We start from the raw sequence: 26,362 nt of genomic DNA, 5'->3' as shown, positions 1-26,362 counted from the left end.
GACCCACTGTGACTTCACGAGCAGGAAGGTTTCAGCTGCCAGCACAGGGAAATGCAGCACCAGCTCATGGGCTTCTTAGCACAGTGTTAGGACTGAAATGTCCTTTACAGAACTGTTGACAGTGCGGTTCTGGGACACCCCAAAACCAACTGGAAAGATAGGGGGCCTGGGATTATTTGAGGCAGCTGACAAAATGAACCTATGAACAATTAATTCTTAAGCAAAGAAGGCATATAAGAGCAATAATACATTTGAGTCTAATGGCAAAATAGCATTTCTTTAAAGTCTTATGGAGTTGATAATAACTTTGATTAACTCACTAACAGGTTTTCTTTTAAATATTTATTTATTTATTTATTTATTTATTTGGCTTGCCAGGTCTCAGTTGCGGCACACAGGATCTTTAGTTGCGGTATCTTTTAGTTGCGGCATGAGAACTCTCAGTTGTGGCATGTGTGATCTAGTTCCCTGATCAGGGATGGAACCCGGGACCCCTGCATTGGGAGCCCGGAGTCTTAGCCACTGCACCAACAGGGAAGTCCCTCATTAACTTAGTTTTAAAGTCAGGATAGCAATCTATATTTGCCAAAGTGACTCAGAGATGTTTTTGTAAAAATTGGTGCCAAATGCTAGAACACAGACCTAATCATTATGGCTTCAGTGTAGCCCTTGTAGTAAGCAAACTTTATAGACAAACATAAAGGGTTTATATTAACCTAATAGTAATAAAAATAATAAACATTTTGCATCAACAGTATGAAATTCTGAATCACAAGCTGGGATACCCATCATGATGCTAATTTTTGCTAAATATTTCAAGTTTGGTACAAAGTAAACTATATATATTTTTAAAGCATTTTGAGATCATTTCTCCTAAAAACAAAAACCTCTTTTTATGTGTTAGAATAAGTTTTTTTTTTAAAATAGCAGTAATTTTTTTATTGATTTACAGGTAATACTGTCTTAGATGTGAAAACACTAATTTTAGCATCTGACCTGAAGGGCAATAATCTTTATAAAGTTGTCTTAGGGCAAACCTGTCTGCAATGGAAGAAAAGAGTAAATTCTCAAAACACCAAAGCTCAAATACAATCAATTTACCTCACTCTCCCTGGGGTTTTGTAAACAGATATTTAAATTTGTTTATACATAATAAACTTGGTGTACACATAATGTATAGCAAGTCTCCAAAGATGGTGCCCCAGAATCCATGCCTCCCAATATTCATGTCCTTTTATAGTCTCCCTTCCTTGAATCTGGTCTCACTTTTGATCAACAGAATGTAGCAGAAATGATGCTGAGGGACTTCCATGGCTAGATCGTAAGAGGAAAGCCTGGTTCTCTTGGAATGCTTGTGCTGAGCGATGCCAGCTCTCACATGAGCAACTTAAGCACCTGAAGTCTATGGGTTATAAGGAAGCCCAAAACTGCCACACAGAACGGCCGCAAACGTTCCAGCCAATCTCAGCTCAGGCACCAGACATGGGAGTGAAGACACCATTGTGGTGTTTTGCAGCCCCAGCCACTATCTGAGACTGCAACTGCATGAGAGATTTTTCTTTCTTTAAGAACTTTTATTGAGATACAATTAACATACAATAAACTGCATATATTTAAAGTGTACAATTTGATTTTTTTTTCTCATTAGTAATGTATATATGGCAATCCCACTCTCCCAATTCATTCCCCCCAGCCCCACTCCCCCAGCTTTCCCCACTTGGTGTCCATATGTTCGTTGCATGAGAGATCTTAAGCAAACCCAGCCAAGTCCAGTCAACCTACAGAAATAGGAAAGATAATAAATTATTGTTTAAGCCACTAAACTTTGGTGGTGTTTTTATACACAGCAATGGATACCTGGAATACTGTATATGTAAAGGAGCAGTAAGTAACCAATTTAGATACATATAAGTATCCTCATATTAGCATTAGGAGCAACACACTCCTAACCTAAAACAATGACTCCCAGGGACTTCCGTGGTGGCACAGTGGTTAAGAATCCGTCTGCCAACACAGGGGACACAGGTTCGATCCCAGGCCGGGAAGATCCCACATGACGCAGGGTAACTATGCCTGTGAGCCACAACTACTGAGTCTGTGCTCTGGAGCCTGAGAACCACAACTACTGAGCCCACGTGCCACAATTACTGAAGCCTCCAAGCCTAGAGTCCGTGCTCCACAACAAGAGAAGCCACAGGAATGAGAAGCCAGCGCACCTCATCAAAGAGTAGCCCCCGCTCGCCACGGCTAGAGAAAGCCCACATGCAGCAATGAAGACCCAACGCAGCCAAAAATAAATAAAATTAAAAATTAAAAAATAAATTAAAAAATAAATAAATAAATAAAACGACTCCCAGTTCTCACTGTGGGACGTCTCCAAACTACCTCCCAAAATATCAAGAGTATTGTGAATGTTTAAAATAATCTTAAAACTTATTTTAGTTGTTTAGTTTGAAAAATAAATATATAACATATAGCTCCTTATGAAGGGGACAAAATGAAATCAAAATATCTGACAGTTATAAATCAATCTTTTATTTTAAAAGATGGAGTCACCTATCTATAAGTGATTCCTGCACAGAAAAGGCCCAGAAACAGTCCTCCATTGTGATTCCTAGAGCCAAAACGTGGGCTGCATTCCACATGCCACCTGTCACCTAGGAGCTGAACCAGAATCTGCGGTGTAACAAGATCTCCAGGTGATTCAAATACTCATTAAAGTTAGAGACACATTGGTATAGACTGGTGGATCTCAAACTTGTCTGCATATGAAAATCATCTGGGAATCTTAATTTCAAAATCCAGGCCATAAGGGCACAGGCATAGATGGTTTTGAAGCCCCCAGGTAATTCCAGGTGCAGCCACGTCTGAAAGCCACTGGTCACTCTAGGTAGAGCACTGGTTCTCAGACTTGGCCACACAGAAGAATCACGTGGGGAGCATCAAAAAACAGTTTCCACTCTCAGAGTCTGATGTAATTGGTCTCAGGTGTGACCCAGGCATTGGGAGGTTTTAAAAACTCTCCAGTGTTTCTGACGTGCCTCAGACCCAGAGCCTGGAACAGGGGTTCAAAATGGTAGCTGAGTCCGTACCACTCTCTCGGGAAGAGGGTTTGGAAGTCAGTGAGCATTAATTAAAATGAACAGTTGGCCTCACAGCTTTCAACTCACTCACCAGGTATCCTGACAGCATCAAACTCACTGAAGTTCAGGTCTGCCAAGTCTTGTGCATCCCCATGGGCCCTCCTGGCACTTTCCTCCAGCATATTTCTCTTCTCTTCTGTTGGGCTCTCTTTCAAGTGATTAATGATGTGCATCTGCTCAGCATTAGGAGCAAATATCTTCACCTTCAAAAATAGAAATTAAAAACAAATTATGTCATTGCCTCTAAGAAAACAATCAAGCAAATCAATCTCAGATCCTAAACCATAAAAGAAAGTCAGAAATCTACTAATTCTCTGTGCCTTTGGGGCCAACACCAGCTGCAAATATTACAGCTTGACCGCAAGGGAGAAATTACACAGGACTTCTAAAGAAAAAAAAAAATAGAGCTATAAATTAGTTTCCAGAAAGAAAGCAGAACAGAAAGAGGTTGGTTGCTTGTATGTGTGTGAATGTGTGTATTTATAAAAAGCATATACATATATACATATATGTGCTTTTTAAAGAGATGGAAGAAAGGATCGAATTTTACAGATAGGAACATACAGGGCTCCAAAACATGGGAGAAGTGATGAAATCAGCCCTGGAAATCTTTCCAAAGCAGTGACTCTCAACCCTGGCTGCATATTAGAATCCCCTGGGGTGCTTGAGGCCCAAATAGGCCATTTACATGAGACTCTTTGGGAGTAAAGCACTAGCCTGGGCAATAGTATGTCTTAAAACCTCCCCAGGTGATTCCACTATTTGTCAGCTTGGCAATCGATGATCTAAAGTCAATGAGATATAAAACTCACAACCTCAGAGCTCTGAGTTAAAATCCCAGAGCTTTTAATACCAAGAGCCCAAGGCAGATCTGGAAGCTCTCACTTGCCCCACTTCTATGCATCCAGCCCCACCAAGCTCTGGATTAACACCATCCCTCCCCCGCCCTCGTCTGCCATCAGAAACACTTGGATGGGGAGATCACTGCAGTTTCCTTGCCCTCAACCCTTAAGTCCTCCAGGGGCACTGATCTGGGGAGACATGAGGATTTGGAGGCAAGGGAGGAAGCTCAGGGCCAGCACCTGTATATTGGGGGCGGGGGACAGCCTTTGAGTCATACCTTCTTCACTGCCTTCTTTACCTCAAGCTTGAGGTCCACTTCCACTGCAGGTGGACAGGGCTGGTCTGAGTCAAATGTCCCCCAACTCTGAGAGGGCATCATTAGGGCTAGAAAGCATAGGTCATGAGTTTCAGCCTCCTGTTACTAAGCTTTGCATTTGATTAAAATATATATTAATATTCTAAACATGCTCTCTGCTCCATAGTTTTGCTTTTAAAAAATTGAGTAATATCTCCTATCTGTGCTACATGTGAGAGAGATTCTAAGCAATCACATATTCCATTATTTGCGAAAAGACAGAACATTCTGAAGGGAAAGAAAGACGCAAACAAACATGGACTGGTTTTTAAACCAATAATTCTGGAAACAGATTGTCCTGCAGTTGCCTCATGGAATTAATTGGATCCACTTGCCCAAGGTGGAGGTGAAGGTCAAACATACATCCAACACTAGGGTGTCCCTTGGACCCTTTAACAAAGTGCTGCAAGAGTAAACAATTTCCCCAAAGCAAACAACCCAATCCAAAAATGGGCAGAAGATCTAAGCAGACATTTCTCCAAAGCAGACAAAGCAGATGGACAAATGGCACATGGAAAGATGCTCAACATCAGGAATTACTAGAGAAATGCAAACCAAAACTGCAGTGAGGTATCACCTCACACCAGTCAGAATGGCTATTACTAAAAAGTCTACAAATATGCTAGAGAGGGTGTGGAGTAAAGGAACCCTCCTATGCTGGTGGTGGGAATGTAAGTTGGTGCAGCCACTGTGGAAAACAGTATGAAGGTTCCTCAGAAAGCTAAAAATAGAATTACCATATGATGCAGCAATCCCACTCCTGGGCATGTATCTGCACAAAACTATAATTCAAAAAGATACATCACCCCTATGTTTATAGCAGCACTATTCACAAGAGCCAATACATGGAAACAACCTAAATGTCCATCAACAGATGAATGGGTAAAGAAGATGTGGTACACATATACAATGGAATACTACTCAGCTATAAAAAACGCAAATGGCATTATTTTGTTCAGAAAGTCAGAAAGAAAAAAGACAAATACCATATGATATCACTTATATGTGGACCTAAAATAACACAAATGAACCTATCTATGAAGCAGAAATAGAATCACGGACATAGAGAACAGACTGGTGGTTGCTAAGCGGGGGGGGGGGGGGGGGGGGGGGCAGGAATAGAGTGTGAGGTTGGGGTTAGCAGATATAAGCTTTATATATGGAATGGATAAACAACAAGGTCCTACAGCATAGCACAGAGAACTATTTGCAATATCCTATGATAAACCATAATGGGAAAGAATATTTTTAAAAAAGAATACATATAAGTATAACAGAATCACTTTGCTGTACAGCAATAATTAACACAACATTGTAAATCAACTATACTTCAATAAAAAGTCCTTCTACTTCCAAGGAACTTCACCTCAAGGACAGACACCTAGGCTCATTAAAAAACGACATTGCCCTCCACCCTCTAGGAAGTCAATAACTCCCTGGTGAACAAATGAGTGATTATCAGCCACATAAATTTTAAAACCCTTGAAGGTAAATAGGTACTAGGTTTAAATGGTTTTTTTTTTTCCCTAAGTTTTAGAAACAAGAGGCTTCTAAAAGAAGGAGCTTTGTCACTAACTAGTAATGATTTTAAGCAAGTCATTTTTCCTCCTGGGGTAACAGTGAATTCCTCATGAATAGACATGTTCTCTGACTCCAAACTTCAAATCCTGCAGTCAGAAAAAAAAAAAAATGAATGAGTAGCATACCTTAAACTATTATTTAGCCACTGTGGAAATCAGTATGGTGGTTCCTCAAAAAGTTAAACACAGGATTTCCCTATGATCCAATGATTCCACATCTAGGTATGTACCCAAAAGAGCTAAAAACAGGGACTCAGTAGATACCTGCACACCAATGGCCAAAGCAGCATTATTCACTACAGTCAAAAGATAAAAACAACCCAAACATTTTGGACAGATGAACGGATCAATTAATGTGATATATGCATATAATGAAATATTATTCAGCATTAAAAGGGAACAAAATTCTGACTACAACCTGGGTGAACCTTGAAGATATTATGCTAAATGAAATAAGCCAGTCATAAATGGACAAATATTGTACGATGCCATTTATATGAGGCACCTAGAGTAGTCAAATTCATGGAGACAGAAAGTAGAGTAGAGGTTAGTAGAAGCTGGGAGAGGGGGTAATGGGGAATTATTGCTCAATGGTAAGATTCTGCACCCAACTCCAGCCTTTCCAGCCTTTTTCTCTCTGAACCGACAAGCAATTTTCATAACACCTGCTGGGTCTCCTACAATTCAGCCCAATTCTGACATTATCTTCCCTGGAGATAGCATCAGATCCCACAGGGTGAAGACATCCTACGACTGCCCCCATTTCAGACACCAGTTGCAAGTCCAGGTTGTCATTTCTGCTTCTGACCAACCAGCTATAGATCAGATCCCCATGGCCCCTTCCTTGGGTTTGATTAATGTGCTAGAGCAGCTCACAGAACTTACAGAAACATTTTACTTCCTAGATGACCAGTTTATTACAAAAAGATATAACTCAGGAACAGCCAGATGGAAGAGAAGCGTAGAGCCAAGGTATGGGGAAGGGTGCAGAGCTTCCAAGCCCTTTCTGAACCTTCCAATCTTCTCAAATCACCATGTGTTCACCAACCCAGAAGCTCTCCCAACCCTGTCCTTTTGGGTATTTAAGGAGGTGTCATTTATAGGCATACTTGGTTAAATCACTGGCCATTGGCTATTGAGTCAACTTCCAGCCCTTCTCCCTTTGCCTGGACATCAGCAGGGTGGGACTGAAAGTTCCAATCCTCTAATCACCTGGTTGTTCCCCTGGTTAGGTGCATCCAAAATCACCTCATTAACACAACAAAAGACATCTTTAAAGTTCATCGCACTTAAGAAATTCCTTGGGTTTTAGGAGCTTTGAGCCAGAAAATGAAGGACACCCAAACATATATTTATAATAAATCACAGTATCACAATTTGGTACAGTTTTAGTTTGCGATGATGAAAAAGCTCTGGAAATGGGTAATGGTACAGTTGCACAGCAATGTGGATGTACTTAATTCCACTGAATTGCACACTTAAAAATGCTGAAGATGATTTAAAAAAAATTTACGTATATTTTACTACAAGAAAATCCAAACCAAACCGGAAACACACTGTTGGCCACCATGGGCAACCACGTGGGGAGGTCTCAGGCTGCTGCAGGTGAAGGACGGGCCTCCTAGGCCCAAGCCCTGCCTTCACACTAGGATGGTGAATATTCCCAGCGGCCCCGCTTTTTTTTTTTTTTTTTTTTTTTTTGACTAAAGCGCAGTTCAATGGCTGGTGACGAGTGGAGAGGACAAAGGAGCGTTGAATACTGTTCAAAATTAGAAGTAAACTATGGTCTCCTTAAAAAGTCTTGGGATGCGTCTGCCCCGCAACTCCGCGGGCTGCGGAGTGAACGCGCGCCCTCCTCCCGCGCGCAGGCTGTGCTAACCTTCCCCTGGTGCCTCAGGTGCACTAACCGGGCCAAAGTTTGATGCACTTGGCTGCCACAGAAACGCCGCTTCTGCCAGAAGGAGGGCGGGGCAGCCTTCCTGCGGGAGGCGGCGGCAGCGGGCTGCACTCGATCTCCGCCCGGCGGCGGACTGGCCTAGCGCACAGCCTGATGGAGAGGGTGTTGGCCAGGGGTCACCAGCCCGGTGGGAGAGAAAGGCGCCTGCTAAAACTGCGCATCCGGACCGGGGGAAGCTGCAGCTATTCTGTCCTTGGTGTTGGGAAGAAAGAAAAGTTGTGCCAGTGAGCTGTAACCCAGATTTTATTAACCAAACTTTTATTTGAAAATTATCTATAAATTTAAGAGAAAAAAAATGGGATTCCACCTTTAGCTGGACTGAAGTAACTTCCAAGCAACTTATTCTGAAAGAGAACGTCAATATTTATATACAATAATTTTTTAATTAAAAAATTTCAGTGATACAAATGAATCTGTATACAAAACAGAAAGAGACACCGACATAGAAAACAAACTTACCAAAGGGGAAAATCAAGGAGAGGGATAAATTAAGAGTACGGGACTAACAGACACAAACTACTATACATAAAATAGATAAGCAACGAGGATTTACTGCACAGCACAGGGAACTATATTCAATATCCTGCAATAACCTATAATGGAAAATAATCTGAAAAATATTTATATATGTATAACTGAATCACTTTGCTGTACAGCTGAAATTAACACAATATTATAAATCAACTATATGTCAATTAAAAAAATTTTTTAGTGTGTACAATAGGTTTTTTAACTGCTCAGCTCCAAAGCTTGAAGTTGAAGTGCTGATTTTGACAGAAAAGAAACTGAATGAGAATTGCCACTGCACCCTTTCATCTGCATCAGAGCTGAAGGATGAATAATTTCTTAGGACACTTAAAATGGAAAGGTTGATGACCAAATACAGCATGGATCGTAATTAAGAGCCATGAAATGAGGCAGTCTTGGTGAGGATGCAATGCCTCATGATACTTTGCGTTTCACAAATGCAGCAAGTTCTTAGAAAGTCCAATATCCATATATTTAGCCTAGTTTTCTTCTATGACCACAGGAAAGAAACAGCAAAGAATGTGTTAACCTTGTTTAGCTGGGATGCTCCCTAAGTTTCTTTTGTATGACTTCATATACTGACCAGATATTTGAAAGAAATTTAGTCTTGTATTATTTAAGGATGATATCTACAATCTCCATCAATTACGTCTCTACTTCCCCTATTAGATCTTTAAATTATTAACCCTATCTTCCTCCAACAAAAATTATGCCCTTGTTAAGTGCCATGTAATAAAGCACTGCATCTACTTTCAAGAAGGAAAATCTACCTTTCTTAGTCTGGAGGTAGATGCTGGTCACAAACTTTCCATGGATGGAAAATTACAAACCCATGAGGCTGATTCTAACTCTTGACCCAGAAAGACATATTCATAACCTAAGACTGTCAGTGACACCTAAATTTAGAAAGAGGAAGTGTATATGGTACCAACATCAGGCAGGGGAAAGATCATCTGTCTATGAAAACACATATGTATCTGCCCACATCACTGCAGTTAAGGAGGAAAAGGAGAAGGAAGAGGAGGAGAGTATTAATCAACTTGAGAAGCAGGATAACCTGGTGGTGGGAGCAGGTTCCGGGTCTGCCTTCTGGGGATCTACCCTGAGTGATATTGGGAAAATTACTAATATCTCTGTGTCTATATTTCCTCAGTCTGAAAGAGGGAAGTAGCACATTTTTCATAGGCCTGTTTGGAGGAGTAAATACAGTGAATATCAGCTGTATCAAAACCTTAATAATCATGTATTTCCGCTCATGGTAGGCACTGCTTCCTTTTGCTTGATATACATGAAAGGAGAGAAGTTTTTGTTCTGAAGCTGCCTTTCTTGACAGTATTAAAAAAAACTGTTCACAACAGAAGTAAAAAATATATTCAATAAATAACTACAAGATTGTAAAGAATTATTTAAAAGACTTAAAGTAACAAGTGAAAGAGTGTAAATCCAAAATTACTTGATTTAGGATTAGGGTAGAGTGTTAACTATAGCTCCATAGTTGTTTGTTTTAAAGCATTACATATTATGTATGTGACACTAATTCTTTCAAGTGAATATAATCTGTAACTTTATTAAATTCACACTAAATTATACTGTTAAATTATCTTTGATCTAAAATAAATTATGCTGTAGGTAGGTGAAACTGCCAATAAAAACCTGAAAATAGGACCTATATATTGACATATAGTTGATTGTATTTGTTTAAACCAGTTAAGCACCTATAAAACAGGTACATTTACCCAAGTTTCACAAGCTTTCGGGGGAGGGGGCTGTTAATGATTTGATTAACATCAAGATACTGTTAACCTCTTGCATTAAAATTAGCGCAGGATGTAGAGAATGGACTTGAGGACACAGGGCTGGCGTGGGGGGTGGGGGGCGAAGGGGAAGTGGGGGTGAAGTGAGAGAGTAGCATAGACATAGATATACTATCAAACGTAAAATAGATAGCTAGTGGGAAGTTGCTGTATAACAAAGGGAGGACAACTCGATGACGGGTGATGCTTTAGAGGGCCAGGACAGGGAGGGTGGGAGGGAGGGGATGTGGGGATATATGTATAAATACAGCTGATTCACTTTGGTGTACTAAAAAACTGGTACAAGAGTGTAAAGCAATTATATTCCAATAAAGAGCTTAAAAATTAAAATAAAATAAGTGCAGGAAATTAGTGTGTCCAGGGCAAGGGATCTTAACCCTTCTTCGTGTTCCATGGATCTCTTTGGCAGCCTGGTTAAAGCCCTTCTCAGACTAATGTTTTTTAGTATCTAAAATAATATTAACACTGGATTTACAATATTGACACTGGATTATGTGTCAATGAAAAAACTAATGAACAGTCTATGAAAGAAATGAAAAATCTTATTCAAGCCAAACTGACGATTATAACCCAGGAGACAATCTCTCAGAGAGCTCTGAGAACTGTTCCAAAGAGGTAAGAGGGGAGGTCAGTATACATGTGATTCTGGTGAAGCGGGTATGTGCTATCAAGCACACAGCTTGGTAGAAGGTTACTGCTAGTCATGAGGAACAGATATCTTAATGGTTTTAGTGCTTTCCAAAGTATGGGAAGATGTAAGAAACTAGGTCTATAAAAATTTTTCTCCTGAAATTATCTAACCTTCTGAGGGCCAGTTCGGTCAGTTTTCTCAGAGCACAAAGTACCTCATCCTGATCGTCACCCTGAGTTCCCTTAGGGTGTATTGTAGGTCAGGGGCTGCAGTGACTACTGAAATGATTCTTGTAGAACTGGAGAGTGAGCAACATTCTTCATTTTCCAATCCATCTCCTTTCAGTCTTAATTTCAACCAAGGTTTGGGAGGCATTTCATGACCGGTTTGCTAGCAATGCTCGTCCTCAGGTCGGGCAAGGATTTCCTTGGTAGGCCGTTCAGTGTGCTATTACTGAATTATGCCTTGTGAACCAGAGACGAAAGCTTCCGGACTGCCTATTTTATCAGTTTGTCATGGTCCAGGACATGGTCCCCTCTTGTTGCTTCTTTCCATGTCTAGAGTTACACTATTACAATCATTGATCTTATAGAACTGTGTATTTGGCTAATCATTTCCAGTCACATAATCATCATTAATTTTATCTGAGGCTCAGTCACTGTGGGAAAACATTCAGAAGTCTTTCTGAAACCTTGAAAATGTTTTAAAAGTAATTAAAGTATGTGGGCTGAGCAACTGGATGCAGGATGTCCTGCTTGAGCAGCGGAGGAACTAAGGGTGCTGGGCGTGCAGACCATGGGGGCATAGGCTACCATGGAAACAGAAAATTGATCCTCTCTGGGGGCACAGCCCCTTTCTCACTTGCACACCTCATATCACCCTGTTTGGCCCGGAGGATGGCTGGTTAGCCAGAGACGGGTAAGATTCTTCAAGGGAGGAACAACCTAAGACAGACACAGTCTCAGAGGGGTCAACAGGGGTGGCGCACAGACCCTTAATCCTTTTGAGCGAGGTCTCCAGGGCTGCTTTGCTCTCCATGCCCAGCTCAAATCCACACCCAGCTCAAATCGGACCCAGGAAGCAAACAAAGATCATTGCCGCCAGTCATGTGAGGCCTTTGTTTGTTTACTTCAAAGATAACGGGGTTTGTGGGGTGAAACTGGGAGTGTTAGACCCTTAGGCTATGCTGAGAGCTCAATAAAAGCAACATGGGATCAATCAGCGAGGCTCTTGATCCTAGAGGTCTTGAGTGCCCCGGTCCCATCTTTCTCTTAACTCTGTGTCTCTGTTTCTTTAAGCTTGCGGCACCCGTCACTCACCCCTAGTCGCCGAGCTGGTCTCGGCAAGTCACACATTTGGTAATTCAAGAAACAATAATCTTGTAAAAGAGGCAAATATTTACTAACATAGCTAGTAACATTAATAGGTCTTACGTAAGTATTTAAGCTAAGAACTTCCATTAAGTGTGGCTCAGGATCACCCCAGGTCCTCTGACCAGTCTGTTCTGCACCAATCCCTATCTTTAAGGGAAAAGATATATTGGCATTGCGCATAAAGTTCACTAAAGATGTCTGCGCATACAAGGCCAGTGGTGGGTTATTGTGACCCCTTACAGGATTGAGAAAGGAAAGCTACCTTCTAAAGAGTTACAGTATGGCTGGTGCCAGAAGAAGAAAAATTGATCTTTATGGTTGAACAGGTATTTCTGCCTCTGGGTAGGTCTCCTCAACACATAATGCAGGTGCACGGTGCACACTAGAGGGGAGGAAGGAGGCCCGAATAGGAAGAGAAAAAAATTTATGTTTAAGTTTTTCTTGTCTTGCCTTAAAATATGAATTTGTATTTCATCGTGAGTGAGAAAGTAAAACTAGCCTGGACTATAAAAATCTGCCCTGCCATTCAGGAGCCTGGAATAAAAGGCTGATGAAACCAGTTGCAAAATTAACATAAAGCAATATTTCTCCCCAAACACAGTAGAGCTGTAAAGTGTCATAACTACCTCCTGCTTTCTGCCTCACTGAGAAAATTTGTTCTCTAAAATTAAAGACTCAGAGAGTTTTTGCTGTTGCAAATTACATCAGTAAGAATGAAATATCCCACCTTTGCCTGGAGATTCTCAGTCCCTTGACACAGAGAAGCAGCTTCAATTTACAACCTTTATAACCCAGGTGCAGAGCTCCCAATAAGGGGTTTCTAGACACAAAAATTCCATCTCTATTGAAACTTTGTAGTTTTCAAGGAAATAAGACCCCAGGTCCACTCTGTCGTCTAGACTGCACATTGACTGTGTGCTGTGCACAGCCTTGCTTTGAGCCTACCAAAATACTGCTCACTTACATTTCATCTAAACTCCACCCTACCTCAGAATCCTATAACTCTATCTTTTCCTTTGTCTGGGGAGATACAATTCCTCTGTGTGCAATCTCCCACAATGCAATGGTTAATAAACCTGATTTTACTACAGTATTGTTCCACAGTGGTCCTAGGCTAATTGGAAAAGGCCCCAAGAGATATCTATTGGATTAAAATTCAGTCTATTTGTTGGGTCCTCAAAGTTTCAAAACCTCAGACTAGAGAGAAGTAAGCAGTACAATGTGGGATCAGGCAACAATAGGCTAGAAGCATCCTTAGCCTGGGGTGCTGGGGTCATAGCCAAGAAGAACAGAAGGCAGAACCAGAGCAGAGCAGATGGGAGCTACTGAGAGGCTGCGTTGGGGCTGCTAATACGAGGAAACACTTTCTCACCATTAGAGCTCCCTGCACACGCAGGGAAGAGACTGCACACCCAAGAAGGGAGATCCCCACCACGAACCAAGGTCAACCTGAAGCTTGTTTTTGTAGCTCTGGGAAATCCTGAGCAGGATGGAAAGTTCCACTGTGGCTCTCGAGTGTCTGGTCTCCTTATTTGTAAAAGCTATAATGTTCCTTCTGAGAGCTGCTGCTTTTAGTTTGAAGCCATGCTCGAGTGCGGGCCCACTCAGAATCCTACAGGTGCCCTTCAAGTCAAACAGCACACAAGTACTTTCACGGCTTGGATGAGTTTCCCTCTCATCTTGGGCGGGTCTTTGGAGAAGGCAGTTTAGCCTTAGCGATTTTGAACGGGGTGGTGGTATATGGAGGAGGGGTAGGATTGGAGCCACCTAAATGCTTAGGTAAGTTAGTGTTAAAGTGAACCCCTGCCTGAAGCTCCCCAGAGCCCCGCCAACCTGCTGCAGCAAGTGGGCAAAGGGGTGTGTGTGTGTGTGTGTGTGTGTGTGCGCGCGCGCGCGCGCGTAGTGGGCAACAATGTTCATCAACCCTCAGAAGGCCTGGCAGGCGTGGAGAAGCCAATGACACTCCCCCCCCCCACGCCCCAGGTCACAGCGGCCTCTCTGGCCATTTGCAGTCACCCTGTTCATTCCAACATACTTACAAATATTCTGCGGCTTCGCTCCGTCGTGCGTGAAGTGAAGTCGTTGGAAAGCCCAGGTCTAAGAGTTCTGCAGGCTGCCCTCTTGTAAAACGAGTGACTGTAAGTGACCGTAAGTGACTGGAAATGATGGTAAGTGCCTTTAATGTACTATTTATAGACATACGTCAACCTCTGCGTATGAGAGCAGGGTCATCAGAAGCAGGGCAGTTGATCCCACTGTTTTCTTGAGGTGGTTGCAGGCTCAAAGGTGACAGAGTAATGTAGACGCTTCGCCACTGAAGTGGCAGATCCAACAAGGAAGAACACGGGGTGGGGGTGGGGGGGGTGGAAGTGGGCTACCTGCTGCTAGTGTGGCACTGTCATCACCAGCTTAGGCGGCTGAGGACCAGTCACTCCCCCACCATCGTCTTCCTCACTGCACTCACCCCCCACCCCCCACCCCCCAAATATTCTCCTTCACTCAAACGTCTGTTGTCTCCTAATCTGGGCCCTGAGGCATGGGGTAAGAGTTCGGTGCTAGAGAATCCAAAAGAAGCCAAAGGTGGATTTTCTGTTCATTTGCTTTTGGTGGTGGTTGCGGGGGGAGCAGAAGCGCCAAAGAAGTGGTGACCTTTAAACTGAGACGTGAGGCCAAAAGGACTCGGCATCAAGAGTCAGTCAGAGAAAAAGGAGGCCCACGGCCTGCTTGGGCTGCTCTGGGGAGCTGGACCGAAGCGCCTTCCTGTTCGGTCAAGATCGGAAGCCGCGCCCGCCCAGGGCGCCGACAGGCGAGGAGACGAGGCCGCGCGGAGACCCTGCGCCTAGCTCCCCTGCGCTCCAGGCGGCGTCGGGCATCGGGCGTCGAGCGTGGAGCGTGGAGCGTGGAGCGTGGAGCGTGGAGCGTGGAGCGTGGAGCTGACCGAGGCCTCCCGCGCGGCGCGCTGGGAAGGGGGCGGGGCCGCCGGGGGTCCGCCGCCCGGTCCCTGGTTTGCGCGGGGGCACGGCTCTGCGCATGCGCGGCTCGCTGGCCTTCCGCTGTGGCGGGGCTCGGCAGACGCAGCCAGCAGCGGGAGCCGTCTGATGGCGCCGGCGGAGGAGGCATACCCGGGGGCCGGGGGTCGGCGGAGCGCGGGCGCAGGTGCGGTCCCGGGCTGCGCGCCTTGGCGCTGGGTCCTTGCGCTGCTCTGGCTGGCGGCGGCGGCGGCGGCGGCGGCGGGCCCCTCCCGGCGACGGTGGCCGGTGCCCTACAAGTGAGTGCGCGGCGGGGCGGGCGGGCGCGCGCGGCCGAGGTTCGAGGGGCGGAGGAGGGTCAGGGTTTGGGTCCCGGTCGCGCGACGGTGCGGAGGTGGCGCTCGGCGACAGTGAGGGCGCGGCGTGGAACGAAGTGGAGAGCTCCGGTGTCGCGGCTGTTTGTTGCGCGCCGCCCTGGGGTCTTTCCTTCTCCTGGGACGCTTGAGCCTGTTACGGGGTGACCTAGGCTCAGGGCTGTCCCGAATCGTGGAAGAAAAGGGAGTAATGCTATGTTGTTGCGTAACTTGCGGATGCAGGTAACAGACAATTTGAATAGTTTCGGGAGACCTTTAACATCGTATTTATTACCGTGTCGTGCCCTGTCGGTATCTTGAGTGCATAACATTCGCACGCCCAGTTTCCAGTTGACCCGGTTGGCCTGGGACTTCCCGTTTTTAGCCCTCAGGAGTCCGGCGTCGCGGGAATCCCCTCGCCCCCTCGGTTGGCGACCTCGTTTGTCCACTGTCTTCAGCCTGGAGGTGGGACGTTCATCATTAGCTGAGGACGCGGAGACTGCAGAGATATGAAACATTTGAGCCTTTGAACTAGAAGAGTATTTACACGGCCTAATTGTCAGAGATGGCTAAGCAGAGAGAAGGAAAACAGTGTCAGCATCAGGCAGGGCAAAGGCCAGCAGCTTTTGAAAATGCACAACTATTTTGGATGACAAAATAGTGAGGAGAGTTCTGGGCTCCGACCGCTGCGGATCGGTCAGGCTCCACCATCACTAGTTGTGTGATCTTGGGAAAGTGGCTCCGTATCTCTGGGCCCACATATCGTGAGTCAGAAGGTAGGAACAGTAGTTACTTCAGGTTTGTTGGGGGGATTAAACGTATAAATGCCAGCCAGGTATTTTCAAACCTGGATACAGTATTAGTGTATTCTCGTCCCTGAATGGCTTGCAGTGCTTTCTTGTTTTGCTCGATATACATGAAAAGAGAAGTCTGAGTTTGAAGCTGATTTTCTTGAAAATGTTAATAAAATGTTCAAAAAGAAGTAAAAGTTTAATATTTAATAAAACAAGGAGGAGATTGGAAATTCAGAACTACTTGATTTAAGGCCAAGGTGCTGACTATGACATTACATTTCTTTAAAAATTTGAAGTGTTAAGTCCCTGCTTTCATCTAATCCTCAAAATAAAAATTTAACGTTATTAAGTTCACACTTACATTATACTTTTGAAATTACCTTTGACCTAAAATAGATTTTGCTATGGGCAAGTGAAACGTATATATAGTTACCTGTTTGTTTAAACTAGGTAAACACCTATAAAACAGGTATGCCCAAGCCTCGTAAACTTTTAGGCCGGTTGTTAATATTTTTGTCTAAATCAAGATTTTTAACTTCTTAAATTAAAATAGACGTTTTTGTTGATGTGTTAGGATTGTAGAACAATAGATCTGGCTAGAGCCTCAAGGATCTGGGATTCTTAGAGGATAGAGGCAAGTTCATTCTCTCTTTCATCTTTCTCTCCCAGTGCCAAATATGGAAGGTGTGTAGTGAGTGCTGGTCTGAATTCACCGTAGTTCCCCCTCCCCCAGTCCTACTGCCTTGGCCTTCTCAGGCCCCCTTTTCATACATTATTGCGGTGATCTCCTCACCAACCTTAGCCTTAATTTGGCCTCTCTCCCCACTCTCTTCTAATTCATAAAATAAGGTTTATTTTAGAGCAAATTCATTTATATCACATCTGCTACCTCCGATGCTTTAAGCCCCCTCGCAGGCTCAGGCCTCCCCAGTTGTGGGACTCTGGGGGGTGCCCTTCGCATTGTCCAGGCATACCTCTCGTTTTATTGCGCTTCTCACGCACTGCGTTTCTTACGAACTGAAGATTTGTGGCAACCTTGTGTTGTCGATAGTGGTTAGCAGTTTTTAGCAATAAAGTATTTTTTAATTAAGGTGTGTATATGTTGGTTTTTTTAGACAGTACTATTGCATGCTTAATAGACCACAGTATAATGTAAATATAACTTTTATATGTGCTGGGAAACTGAAAAATTCAAGTGACTCACTTTAAAGCATTATTCGATATATTTGATATGGGTCTGGAAGTGAACCCACACTGCCTCCGAGGAACACCTGAATTAGGGCAAAATGACAGTCGCTGCCCCCCTCTCCTCTCACCGCTCCTGCCTTAAAGCCTGATTTCCAGTCTTATTTACCTACTTGAGACTCTTCCAGCGTGTCATGCTTGTCTTAGAATATGTAGCGTTTTCTCTCCTTTTCGGTACTAACTTTCTAAAGTATTTTAAAAACCTAGGCCAGGCCTTCATCTCTTCCTTTGCCTCCTCACCCCCAGTCATCCCACATCAGGTAAAAATGATTTCTCCCTCTTTTGCACCCTCAGGACTTCGTGTATTTCTTTTTGCTGCTCTTCATCATTTGTTTCATGTCTTGCCAGCCCCCACCCAGAGCTCCTTGAGGAGAGGAACAGCATTTTAAGTTTTGTTTCCCTCCTTCCTAGTATAATAGTAGATCCTTAATAAATATTGGTTGAAGGGAATGTTGGCTAATTCTTAAGAAAATAGAAAATATGTTCTATTTAATCGTGACTGTCTTTGAATAATCTTGATGTATGGGTTGTTTGGGAAGTTAAATATCATTTGAAAACTCCTTCTTTATGCAGTAAATATCTGTCTACTAAATTAGTTATAAACGTTTTCAGATATGGTCGGTCTTCAGAATTCTCACCATGGGAGCAGGGAACCAGGAAACATGCAGTTATCAGTGCTTTTAATGTATCACTTGCTATTAAAGACATCATTGGAGTTTGTTCACAACAGATGTAACAAAGAAAATGTATATTTATACATTATGGCCTGAGCTTTGGATGTTTTTCCTAAAAATGTTAACATTGAAGCTAAAATCTGGATTCTAAGATGTGCGAGAACCAAATTCCTATTAGAGTCTAAGTTGATTTTTTTTCTTTATTAGGCGCTTTTCCTTCCGTCCGGAACCAGATCCTTATTGTCAAGCTAAGTACACCTTCTGTCCCACTGGCTCCCCCATCCCAGTGATGAAGGATGATGATGTCATTGAAGTCTTTCGATTACAAGCCCCAGTGTGGGAATTTAAATATGGAGATCTCCTGGGACACTTGGTAAGGCTGCATCTTGATGATATAGCTCTTTAATTAAGTGATTTGATTAAGTAGATTTGAGGGAATAATCACCATTCAAAGGGCTGGTTTTAACAAGCCATAAAAAGGAATGAAATTGGGTCATTTGTAGAGACGTGAATGGACCTAGAGAGTGCCGTACAGAGTGAAGTAAGTCATAAAGAGAAAAGCAAATACTGTATAGTAACGCAAATATGTGGAATCTAGAAAAATGGTATAGATGATATTATTTGCAAAGCAGAAATAGAGACACGGACATAGAGAACAAACGTGTGGATACCAAGGGGGAAAGGGGTGGTGTGGGAGGAATTGGTAGACTGGGATTGACACATATATGTTATTGATACTATGTATAAAATAGACAACTGATGGGAAGATACTCTGTAGCACAGGGAACTCTACCTAATGCACTGTGGTGACCTAAATGGGAGGGAAGTCCAAAAGGGAGGGGATATCTGTATGTGTGTGGCTGATTCATTTTGTTGTGCAGTGGAGGCTAACACAACATTGTAAAGAAACCATATGCCAATAAAAATTAATTTTTAAAAAAGGGCTGGTTTTAGATTATGTTTATTGGTGTTCCTCTTAGTGAATTTTAAATGAGTAGTCCAAAAAAAATCAGATTTTATCCTGACAATAATCAATGCAGTTGCTTTAATTCCTTTTAACACTCCGAATCCAAACCCAATTCCTGTACCCAGATCCTGGAAGGAAAGAAAGAAGGAGGCCCAGAGCAAGGGGCAAGGCAGGCAGGAAGCATTTCTTCATGTTCAGTCCCTGTTGTGCACACTTTTCCTGGGTTAGCCCACAATTTGAGCCTCTCATCACCTGAGAGGTACACAGAGTTCCTTCCTGAGTCTGGGGCATGGAGGCTTCTCATACTCCTTCTGAGCTGTAAGAAAATTCTGAACATGTCCACACAGCATGCATTTTTCCTACCTGAAATGAACTGCAGTGGCCAGTACCTGAGTGGATGAGGGCTGGGAGTTTGAGAAGCCATGGACTAGATGCGAGAATAGGAACGGGGAAGGGGAACAGCTCTTCTACTCTGTGCAGTTATGGGATCGCATTTTCTCCCGTCTGGCTCCTGAACCAGTGGTTACTTCACAAATGCTTTTATACATGTATGATCTTTACACAGAAAATTATGCACGATGCCATTGGATTCAGGAGTACTTTAACTGGAAAGAACTACACAATGGAATGGTATGAACTTTTCCAACTTGGAAACTGCACATTTCCCCATCTCCGACCTGAAATGAATGCCCCTTTCTGGTGTAATCAAGGAGCTGCCTGCTTTTTTGAAGGAATCGATGATAATCACTGGAAGGAAAATGGGACGTTAGTTCTAGTAGCAACCATATCAGGTAAGTACCTTATCTATAGATTATCTTTTCTATTTTCATCATAAAAATATATGATAAAAAGCTTTGTACAATTAGATTGGACTTTCTAAATAAAATAATAGAGGTAAATCCCTATTTTAGAGGTGGCCATCAGATTGTTCTCTGTATCTATGGCTCTGTTTCTGTTTTGTTTATTTGTTTCATTTTTTAGATTCTACATACCATATGAAATCATATGGTAATTTGCCTTTCTCTGTCTGACTAACTCACTAAACATAATATCCTCTAGATCCATCCATGTTGTCACAAATGGCAAGATTTCATTCTTTTTATGGCTGAATAATATTCCATTGTATGTATATGCCACATTTTCTTTATTCATTCATCACTCGATGGAAACTTGGTTTATTTCCATGTCTTGGCTATTGTAAATAATGCTGCAGTAAACTTAGGGGTGCTTATATCTTTTCAAGTGTTTTCTCTTCCTTTGGATAAATGCCCAGGAGTGGAATTGCTGGGTCATATGGTAGTTCTATGTTTAATTTTTTGAGGAACCTCCATACTGTTTTCCATAGTGGCTGCACAAATTTACATTCCCGTCAAGAGTGCCCAAGGGTTCCCTTTTCTCCACATTCTCACCAACACTTATAATTTGGTTTCTTTTTGATGATAGCCATTCTGACAGATGTGAGGTAATATCTTGTGGTTTTGATTTGCAGAATTGGTGTCTTTTAAATGTAATCTGGAAATCTTTTAATTATGTATCATGGTATTTTCTGTCTTCCTATTTTCTAATTGATGTGCCCCAAGCCATCCCAACAATATAAAAGTCCATTTCTCTCTTAACAATGCTCAGTATGATAAATAGCTATCCTTCTTTCATTCCAGGCCAGTTCACATCTCTCCTTTCTCCATTTCCACCTACCTCATTATCTGCAAAATCTTCCTTCTGACATCAAAGTATGATCATATGAATAAGTGATCACTATTTTCTGTAGAAGAGTTTGTAATATGCCAGCACTTAAATCTTTTAAGTTGTCCATCTGCCTTGTGATGAATCCTGTTCATTGACCTTTTTTCATGTTACAAAATAGTGTTTTGGAGCATTCTTCTGTCTTCATTACAAGCAGTGGCTTTTCAGAGTTGAAGAACATTAAGAAAAGTATCCCCAGTTCTAAGGAAACAGGATTTATGTTTTATTTCACAATTTTAATACCATAAAAATTGATAAAAGCAGCCACTTTATTCATTCTGAAGGGCTTGAAGTAGTGATTTTATGGACTCAAGTTGGAGTAACCTAAGAAAGATTCCACACAGTGACAAAGTGAAAAGTTGGGGCTGTGCTGTTTTAGGCCCGGATGAGGTTGTAACCATGCAGAGTACAGTATTTAGTTAACATTTGAGCGATTCCTCTGGTCTGGTACAAGGTGGTAGGAGAGAATGTTAGTCGTCCTGGAGTCTGTATAACCCATGAACTTGGTCAAAAACATTTCCAGTTTAGTTGATTCATTGGAAGAATTTGCGTGGTGGGTAGAAAGGTTGTAAGCAGAATCCCAGTAGCCGCAAGTACAGGGAGCAAAGGGAGATACCAGATATTCAAGGTGGGTGGGGTATGGTGCTTCCTTCTCAAGTAGCTGTTCCCTCAGGCAGCCATTTGTACCCTACACATAACGTACTTTGCACTGAAAAGCTTGTTTCACCTTTCTCAGTTCTTCTTACTCTGTCTTGGCCTCATTCACTCTTTGCTCTTCCACAGTTTCTCCCTTGCTTCCTTTTTCTCTCTTGCCTCTGAGTCCACCAGTTGTTGAGTGGAGCAGAGAAAGAGGACTTCGGCACGTGTACAATTTAGCTTTTGACTGTAGCTTAAATGATTATAGAATTAGTATGTAAGACTTCTTTTTACATACCTATTATATCTAATGTTTATAGTTCAAAAATACCTTGTGCCTTGAAAAATGGAACAGAAATTGGCTGAGCTTGGATTCCTATTGTGAGATGCAGGTTTGGAAATTCAGAAACTATTGTTTATTCATGTACTCATGGCCCTAATCTTGTTAGAACATTTTACTTAAAACTAACATGATTAGCTTTGATGTTCACATAGTGTTTTGTTTTGTTTTTTTAACTAGGAGACATGTTTAACAAAATGGCCAAGTGGGTAAAACAGGACAATGAAACAGGGATTTATTATGAGACATGGACTGTCCAAGCCAGCCCAGAAAAGGGGGCAGACACATGGTTTGAATCTTACGACTGTTCCAAATTTGTGTTAAGGACGTATACGAAGTTGGCTGAACTTGGAGCAGACTTCAAGAAGATAGAAACCAACTATACAAGAATATTTCTTTACAGCGGAGAACCTACTTATTTGGGAAATGAAACATCTCTTTTTGGGCCAACAGGAAACAAGACTCTCGCTTTAGCCATAAAAAGATTTTATTACCCTTTCAAACCACATTTGTCAACTAAAGAGTTTCTTTTGAGTCTCTTGCAAATTTTTGATGCAGTGATTATACACAGACAGTTCTATTTGTTTTATAATTTTGAATATTGGTTTTTACCCATGAAATTCCCTTTTATTAAAATAACATATGAAGAAATCCCTTTACCTAACAGAAACAAAACGCTCTCTGGTTTATAAAACCTTACTTCTACTGCTTTTTTTTTCTACCAGCACATCAGTTTTTCAGAGAGTGGTTTTACATGTGTGGATTTCTTAGACCTTTCTTCCTTGAGGCAGAAAGGTAAAATACACATGGGCAGAGTCACTGCATAATAATATCTCAGGAATTTTGGGGGGAAAGAAGCTGAAAACTCTTATTGTGTTGGACAAAGTGAACCTGTTGGGTGATCTTGATTTCAATCTCCAAGCCTTTGTTAACATGGAGAATTGTATCATATCATACATATAGGATCTTGGACTTGGAATGTGAAATTGTGGATATGGTGTGCCAAGACTTTAAAAATACTATCAGTGACATTTTCATGGCAGGAGGTGCTTTTTTCCAGGTATGGTAGTTACACTTTCTCACTTAAATACTTTTTGGTAGTTTTGACTGACTTTACAGCCTTTGTAACTTCTGGAACCAGGTCTAGTAGTTTGATTTTGTTCCTTTTCACTTAACCTTAAAGAGTAATTTGGACACCACAGCTGGAGTGTTTGTGCTTCCAGATGTGGTACAATCAGTGATAAGAGCACAAGTTTCTGGCTAGCATTTTAGAACTAGCCAGTAACTGGCATTTTGTGATTTAAACAACTTAACATTTCCAGACCTTAGTTTCCTTATCTCTAAAATGATTCATCTGTCAGGATTGTTGTAAAGATTGAAGCCATGTATAATTTGGCCTAGTAAGGTAACAAGTGCTAACTATAACGGTTAATCAAAGAACAAACCGCCATCGTTGATCTTGCCTAATGTGCCAGCCTTTCCTGGTTGTAATGATCACCTGGACTTTCAGCTGGCAGCACAGTGCTTCTGTGGTTCTTCACACATGTGGGAGGTGGAAGTATCTGACTGCTGGTATGTCTGGGTGAACAAGCACCCTCTAATTCCCTCACTGCTTCACACAGTCCTTCCGCTGCCATCTAAAGCTGCCAGCAATGCAAGAAGGTACACTTCCCAGAGAGGGCAGGTTTTTGTCAAGGATCTCCAAGTAGCTGTGCTGCCATTAAGGCCCTCAAACAAGGTTCTAAGGTCCGTTAAGTGTTTCATGATAATTGAACACCCTGTTTCTATTCATAGAAAAAATACCAGTGAGGAAAATGATGAGGCAGAGGTCAGAGAACAGTCTGTATTTACTATGTAAATGTACCAGTTCTATTCAGTTTCTGCCCACATTTGAGTGCTTCATAAGAGGTTAGTACATTATCATTGAGTTATCATAAAAAGCCTAAGCATAGGTACTCTTTACATGATTCAGATGAGTAAATTGAGACAGAAAGCTCACGTGACCTTTCCACAGCTACCCAGCTAGTAATAACGGAGTCTCATTTTGAACCAGGTTCCGCTGACTGAATGGGATGCACTATCAAGCAAATTTTTCAGCGCTACTCAAAATGTGGTCCTCAGACCAATGCCTGGACCTTATGTTCCTAACACCATATGTTACTGGTCTGTGAGGAGGTACTCTTAAAGCAACTTGTTGGACTAATTTTGTTTCTGTTGAATTTAATTAAAAAAAAATGGGGCTTGTACTTTGCTTTTATTTCATTTGTCTAGGAATTCATTATCGTCTCCTTCAAAACTACAGGCGCTAAATCAGAGTCTGAAAATAAAAACCCAGCCCTTTAGCACAGGTAGCTTGAGAAGTGCTGCACCATTTTGATGATGTCTGCTGCACAGAGGACGTCTTACCCACGTGCACAGGGAGAGCTTGCTTTCACTGCCTACCATTTAGCCTGTCTACTCCTGTTAATAGCGCCAAACATTCCTGATTACTTTAGCATCTTTAACCTGCTAGTTGTCTTCAGAACGTGTCACAGGAAAACTTGGGTCTTTGCACTATCACCATCTAGTGGCTAAAATCGGGCAATGTCAACTTCTATGGGATTCTCAGGAAGATTACTCTGGGAAAAGTGTTTTGAATTTCCAGAACTGCACTGGGGTAACAAGCAGAAACTTCTATGCCAACTTTGTGTTAACTGTAAATCACATAACTTAGTTCCATGGCAAAGACAAATGAGGACATCCGTACATGGAACTTGAATATTAAAGTAAGATTCTAATAGTTTACATTAAAAAGCATTCATGATTTTTCACCGTTCCTAAAAGTACTAAGTGAAGAAATTCTATGCAAGTGACATAGACTCTGGTGACTATAACAGAGTATACAGCATTCATTAAGTAATTACTTGTTAAGAATTTATCAAACCTGTCAACTATACTTACAAGATGAAGCAGGGCTTTGAAGTAGAGATGATTCAGGGAGCAAGCTTTTAAAATGGTAATTAGAAAACCAAAACACAAACCAGGCAGGAATTTGCCAATTAAATTTTGCTGTCCTTTGAACTACTATATAAATGTGATTTCTATTTTTCTGGTTAATTTCAGTTGTAAATGTATAAAATTTTCTCTGTGAGAAACCATTTAGTTGAAGTTTGAGTTATATTAGGCTTTAGAATAAATAAATCCTCACTCATTAATTCTGGCTCCATATTAGTTAAGTATACCCACAAAGTGTCATCATTTGTAGGTACAGGAAAATAGTCAAAAGGTGAAAATAACTCTTAAACTTCAAATGTTTGGAATCCTCAATCAATACTGGCTCCTTATTAGAAATCAGGAAAAAAAATAAAAAATCTTAGGACGTCTCATCCAGTTTTATAATCTGCTCTGGTGGCACTTAATGAATTCTCTGCGGCTATAGTTCCTTTAAGATGACTTTTCTTTTTTTAAGAACTTGTTGGTATGTTATAGAAAGAACAACATTCCCAGACCACACACATGCTTCTCCCTTCACAGCAAATGAGTTGGCCAAAGTCTGTTTCCAGCATCTTCCTCATATTCACCCTTTTATTGTCCAAATAGCACCCTGTTCCTCAAACCTTCTACATTTTCTCTCCCCTATTTGAAATAAGATAGCATGGGGACTTCCCTGGTGGCACAGTGGTTAAAACTCCACGTTCCCAATGCAGGGGGCCCAGGTTCTATCCCTGGTCAGGGAACCAGACCCCACATGCATGCCACAACTAAGAGTTCGTGTGCCACAACTAAGGATCCCATGTGCCACAACTAAGGAGCCTGCCTGCCACAACTAAGACCAAGCACAACCAAATAAATATTTAAAAAAATAAAATGAGATAGCATGTTAATCATACATTCTTTTAAAGGACTGATTATTCTAAGGATATGCTCTTAATTCACTATGGAGTAAAAGGCTTTGTGTTCTTTTTTATATATCATATATCCTTTTTTTTAAAAGGAAAGTTGAGTATCAGCAAGTAGGTAAAATTTTTTGGCTGCTTGGTAACATTTAAAACAGCCCCAGAGATAAACTGCAAAGATTGTGCCCAGCTGTGTATGGGATAGAGATTACTTACAGTTTAATTATTAAAGGACCTAGTTCAGGCCCGAGCCTTCTTCATACCAACCCTTCCCTTCTATCCTAAGCTTTGCCATAAATATAAAAAATTCTTCTTTGATTGCAGTAAACTGACTTGTCAGTCATGCCTTTTTTCTGATAATACTGTTAATAAAATAGCCCAGATTAAGATTACCAAAGTAAATTGAAGTTATTTTATGGAAGCTGGAGATGCAAATAATTTCAGTAGTTTAGAAACTATTCTGATTGTATGGATTTATATAAAGGCATTTCTCTCTAAAAATGCAAGCTGGTTTCAAGGATCCTGACTAAGAATTCTATTTT

At 41.8% G+C, this 26,362-nt stretch overlaps 1 protein-coding gene and 1 long non-coding RNA gene across 4 annotated transcripts; one reads left to right on the top strand and one right to left on the bottom strand.

Moving 5' to 3' along the window:
• Window positions 1–1,690: 1,690 nt before the first annotated feature.
• Window positions 1,691–15,138, bottom strand: LOC130835885 (uncharacterized). The gene is made up of 3 exons (XR_009049059.1): window positions 14,264–15,138; window positions 3,175–3,346; window positions 1,691–1,778 (listed from the first exon to the last, which is right to left on the bottom strand). It is a non-coding gene; the product is annotated as an uncharacterized LOC130835885 (long non-coding RNA).
• Window positions 15,139–15,189: 51 nt separating this feature from the next.
• CLN5 (CLN5 intracellular trafficking protein) lies at window positions 15,190–24,191 on the top strand. Of its 3 annotated transcripts, none has more exons than XM_057707874.1 (4): window positions 15,190–15,492; window positions 18,467–18,632; window positions 19,792–20,017; window positions 22,271–22,461. In XM_057707874.1, the coding sequence occupies exons 1-4, from the start codon at window positions 15,323–15,325 to the stop codon at window positions 22,315–22,317; spliced, it is 609 nt and encodes a 202-aa protein (XP_057563857.1). In that variant the 5' UTR covers window positions 15,190–15,322; the 3' UTR covers window positions 22,318–22,461. The 3 variants fall into 3 exon arrangements, with proteins under 3 accessions (XP_057563857.1, XP_057563855.1, XP_057563856.1); XM_057707872.1 differs by having other exon boundaries at window positions 15,241–15,492; window positions 22,126–24,191; XM_057707873.1 differs by lacking the exon at window positions 15,190–15,492 and adding an exon at window positions 15,755–16,322 and having other exon boundaries at window positions 22,126–24,191.
• The last annotated feature ends 2,171 nt before the right edge of the window (window positions 24,192–26,362 follow it).

Source organism: Hippopotamus amphibius, chromosome 14, assembly GCF_030028045.1.
Source record: "Hippopotamus amphibius kiboko isolate mHipAmp2 chromosome 14, mHipAmp2.hap2, whole genome shotgun sequence".
Taxonomy (NCBI): domain Eukaryota; kingdom Metazoa; phylum Chordata; class Mammalia; order Artiodactyla; family Hippopotamidae; genus Hippopotamus; species Hippopotamus amphibius.
The sequence above is the reverse complement of the archived record's forward strand: the minus strand, read 5'-3'. Positions and strand labels throughout refer to the sequence as shown.